Source organism: Acanthamoeba castellanii (assembly GCF_000313135.1).
Source record: "Acanthamoeba castellanii str. Neff unplaced genomic scaffold scf7180000084636, whole genome shotgun sequence".
NCBI classification, from domain to species: domain Eukaryota; phylum Discosea; order Longamoebia; family Acanthamoebidae; genus Acanthamoeba; species Acanthamoeba castellanii.
In genome coordinates this window covers 26425-30170 of record NW_004457685.1, presented here as the reverse complement: position 1 = coordinate 30170, position 3746 = coordinate 26425, and the positions used below count along the sequence as shown (strand labels likewise).

Here is a 3746-nt window from a genome sequence, read left to right as displayed (position 1 = left end):
CATGCCTGAATCAACGCATTAACATCGTATTAATATCGCAGCATAGCATAGTCTTGCATAGCATATCTCTCATAATAATAAAAGTGGGCGCAGTTGTACTGATGCCGTCGTAGGCGTCGGCTCGGGTGGGATGCACGTTGGCGTTGCAGCCCCAGTTGGCGGTGTCGGTCCAATTGACGCCCTGGTACTTGAGCTGCACCGTGTCGAGCGTGTAGTTGGCATCCAGCACTGCGCGCGACATGCCGTATTCGCCCTGGGAACGAATGAAGGATGATTAGTACAAATGATTCAAGTCGACCGTGTTTCTGAAAGAGAAGTGAAGAGAGATGAGGGAAGCGAGTGAGCGTACTTTGACGATGACATCTTCCTTGTTGGCGAAGCAGTCGAACACTCCGCGCTTGAGGCCCAGCTCGATGCCCACGTGATCGGTCGCCCAACAGAATCCCTCAATGCGTGGACCCCAGCCGCCCAGGTCCGTTTTGGGCAGGCACACGATCGACGTGCCCACTGCGTTGAGAAGAGGCACAGCACCGTTAGCTTCGCACGCAAACACGCATACACACGCATGAACGCACATACACACACGAAACACGCAACACACAACGTCTTAATACCTTGCTTGACGCGATCGTTGATGCGACTGGTGAAGATGGTGGACCAATGCACGTTGGACGGCCAGTACGCCGGCAGAAAAGGCCCCTTCACGCTCGAATTCCTGTGGCCACAGACGCGTGAGAACGAAAGAGCGAAACGAAAACGTAGAGCAAAGAACGAAGAACGAAGAACGAAGCGGAGCCGTGTACAGGATGACGTAGCGACGGAATGTGGGGAGGTGGAGCGCTTTCGACCGAAGGGCTTCGCCGACGGCGCCAAAGTCGAAGCAGGTGTTGTCGCGCTTCCACACCTTGACGTGGCGCGGCACGTCGACGGACAGGGTGCGGCCCTGCACGATCAGGAGGTACTCCACCCGGTCCCGCTGGCTCTCTTCGGCCGAGCCCACGCCCGCGCGCAGGAAGAATCGCAGGTTCTCGGCGTATACCGCGTCGCGCTCCCAGTACACGTAGACCACGAGCGTGTAGTCGCTCACCTTCTTCTCCTCTTTCTTTTCCTCTTCATCTTCTTCTTCCATCTCCTCCTTCCCCTTGGTCGCTGGCTGTGGCGTCTTTGCGATGTGATCTATTTCTTTTTCATCTTTTTCATCTTTTCTCGTCGTTGTTTTGGGTACCTCATCTCCAGATGCATCTTTCTCCACTTCTTCACCTTTCTCCTCATCAATTGAACTACTAGGTGGCTCTGTATGCTCCTTGGTGCTGGGAGACACGTGGTCGGTAGGAGTTGGGGGTGTGGGAGCCGGCGGATCGATATCTATGTCGATGGTGGTGGATAGGAGTGCGTCAGGGGCCGAGTCCCAATTGCGAGGCACGGCGGAAGGACCCGCGAAGAACAGGAGAAGGAGCGTCGCCGCAACAACCGCCACCAATCCATAGAGCGGCCGTACCTGCACCATCCCCGCACGCAATCACAAGAACGAAAACGAAAACGTCACATAAAACTTGAAAGAAAAAAGTAAGAAAATTCATTTTCTCCAAGCTTGCACAGGGCGGTGAGCCATTTCACCTTTTACACGGCACCTTCTTCCCGTGGCACGCACACAAAGCAACGAGGGTTACATTGAGCGTTCTGCTGTGTAGCTGGCGTCCAATCATCTCTTTTCGCCCAAGAAGGCGGACTATGCAGTAAGTGCCTGGTTTCCAAACCCAGGAATAGTGTGGCAACCTATCTTTGGCAAAGATCTGGCGTGGCATGGTGTCATGGTCTCCGAGAGCACTCAGCTTGCCCAAGCCCTTAACTTTCTGGCACCGCCACATCACACAAGCCCGCCTGACGCAAAGCCCTGACGCACAGCTCACAACACCAGCCAGCCATAGAAAGGGGAAGGGCTGAGCAACAACAATAATGGGGCCTCACCGGCACATGGCGCTCTTCCCTCTCCTCCTCGTAGTTGGGCAGCTGGTCGCGCTGCTGCAGCCTGGCTCTGGTAAGCTACCCTCCTCCTCCTCCTCATGTGTCTTTGTTCCTCTTTCTTGTCTTCTTCTTCTTCTTTTACTCTTCTTTTACATTTTGTACAAACTGATCGTTGCTGGTACGCTCTCCCCAAAGCAGCGAGCATCTTCAGCAAGGAGCTGTATGGCCAGGGCGACGCAGACGTGAAGCCCCTCTACGAGGCCTGGAGCAACGCTTACCGCGCCACTCGGGACGACGTGACCGTGGTCTACGATGTCCAGGCGGCCGAGCAGGCCCTGGACAACATCCTGTCGGGCCAGAACGACTTCATCAACCTCAACGCCGCGGTCGACTCCAGTGACCCGGACTCAATCGAGCAGTACGGCTCCATGTTCCAGGTGCCCATCGCCGCGCAGGGCCTGGCCTTCACCTACAACCTGCCCACACTGAATGCGTCGACCGACCCACTGCTCGTGCTGGATCTCAAAGCCCTCGCTGATGTACGTCTGGCCCACTGCTCGCGTTACCACGGCCACCCACTTCTATTTTCGCTTTTTTCATCTATTTCTTATTTTTGCTTTTTTCGGATTGGTGTGCTCTGTTTTCCTTTTATGCTAGCACCCTGAAACGCACCTAATTCACTGCTGGGGTACTGTGCGATTAATCCCATCACGATTTCCTTTTATGCGGTTGTCCTGTATTCGGGGGACGACTCAGATCTTCATGGGAAACATCACCGTGTGGTCCGATCCCTACCTGGCTACGCTCAATCCTGAGCTCGCGCTCGCCAACAAGCTGCCTACGCTCAACATCACCATGGCCTTCATCGCCGGCGACGGCCTCGACATATCGGAGCCGCTCAAGCGCGCGCTGTTGCCCTACAACGACGCGCTGGGTCCGGCTATCGACGCCGCCAACGGCGACTTCAGCGGCCTCCCACCGGCGCTCAACGGCCACGCCCACGCCATTGCGGACCAGGCGGAGCGCCTCAACTTTGTGCGGGCGACTGAAGGAGCGCTCACCTACCTGGGCTCGGCCGACGCGTTGCGGGCCAACCTGGTTTGCGCGAGCCTGGTCAACAAGGCCAACAACACCATCGCGCTCTCCACCAAGAGGTTCGCGAAGCGTGTCCCACTTTCCCGTTGGTTGGTGGTTTCTCACCTGGGTTGCTTCCGATCGCAGTGTGGCGGCGGCGGTGGCTGACTTTGCCCAGGAGATCAATGCGGGCACGGTTGTGGACATCCTCGATACGCCGGGCACTGAGTCCTATCCACTGGCTTATATCAGCTTCATCTCCATCCCGAACAACCTCACCTCACCCGACTGCTCGCTCGTGACCGACCTGCTCACCTTCTTCAGCTGGACCCAGACGAACCAGGTTTGTTCATTCATTGGCGTGCCACTTCAACAGCAAACGGCGACTAACTATGATTGTGGTGGTCTGCACACACACACACACACACACACAGAGAGCGTTGGACATTTTGACTGAGCTTCACTACAACTCCATCGTACGTGTTCAACCATGCGTTGCACTGTAGCTTTAGTGCTAAGTTAAGGAATTCTGTTTTTTTGTGGTTTTCTCTTTCCTTTGTAGGGTGACGGGGGCCGAAAGCACCTGATCGACACGCTGGCCGAGGTGGAGTGCAACGGCGAGCAGGCCTTTGAGCTGGCCATCCTGATCGGCGTCGGCGCGCCGCTGGCCGAGTTCGCCATCTGGGCGACCGACTACTCCAACGACG

The 3746-nt window shown here is 56.2% G+C and overlaps 2 protein-coding genes across 2 annotated transcripts in view; one reads left to right on the top strand and one right to left on the bottom strand.

Annotated features, from left to right (window-relative positions):
* Positions 1-10: 10 nt before the first annotated feature.
* ACA1_086180 (uncharacterized protein) lies at positions 11-1507 on the bottom strand (the record flags this gene model as incomplete). The annotated part of the gene is made up of 4 exons (XM_004354490.1): positions 11-253; positions 350-507; positions 615-715; positions 804-1507. 4 exons carry the CDS (start codon positions 1505-1507, stop codon positions 11-13), a joined length of 1206 nt encoding a protein of 401 aa, XP_004354542.1.
* A 467-nt stretch (positions 1508-1974) lies between these two features.
* ACA1_086070 (serine/threonine kinase) overlaps positions 1975-3746 on the top strand; it is a gene marked incomplete at both ends in the record, with an annotated part of 6883 nt that continues 5111 nt past the window's right edge. Inside the window, 5 exons of the mRNA XM_004354489.1 lie at positions 1975-2038; positions 2164-2504; positions 2722-3119; positions 3187-3382; positions 3602-3691. Coding sequence (XP_004354541.1) covers positions 1975-2038; positions 2164-2504; positions 2722-3119; positions 3187-3382; positions 3602-3691 — 1089 coding nt within the window. The remainder of the gene's footprint in view (positions 2039-2163; positions 2505-2721; positions 3120-3186; positions 3383-3601; positions 3692-3746) is intronic.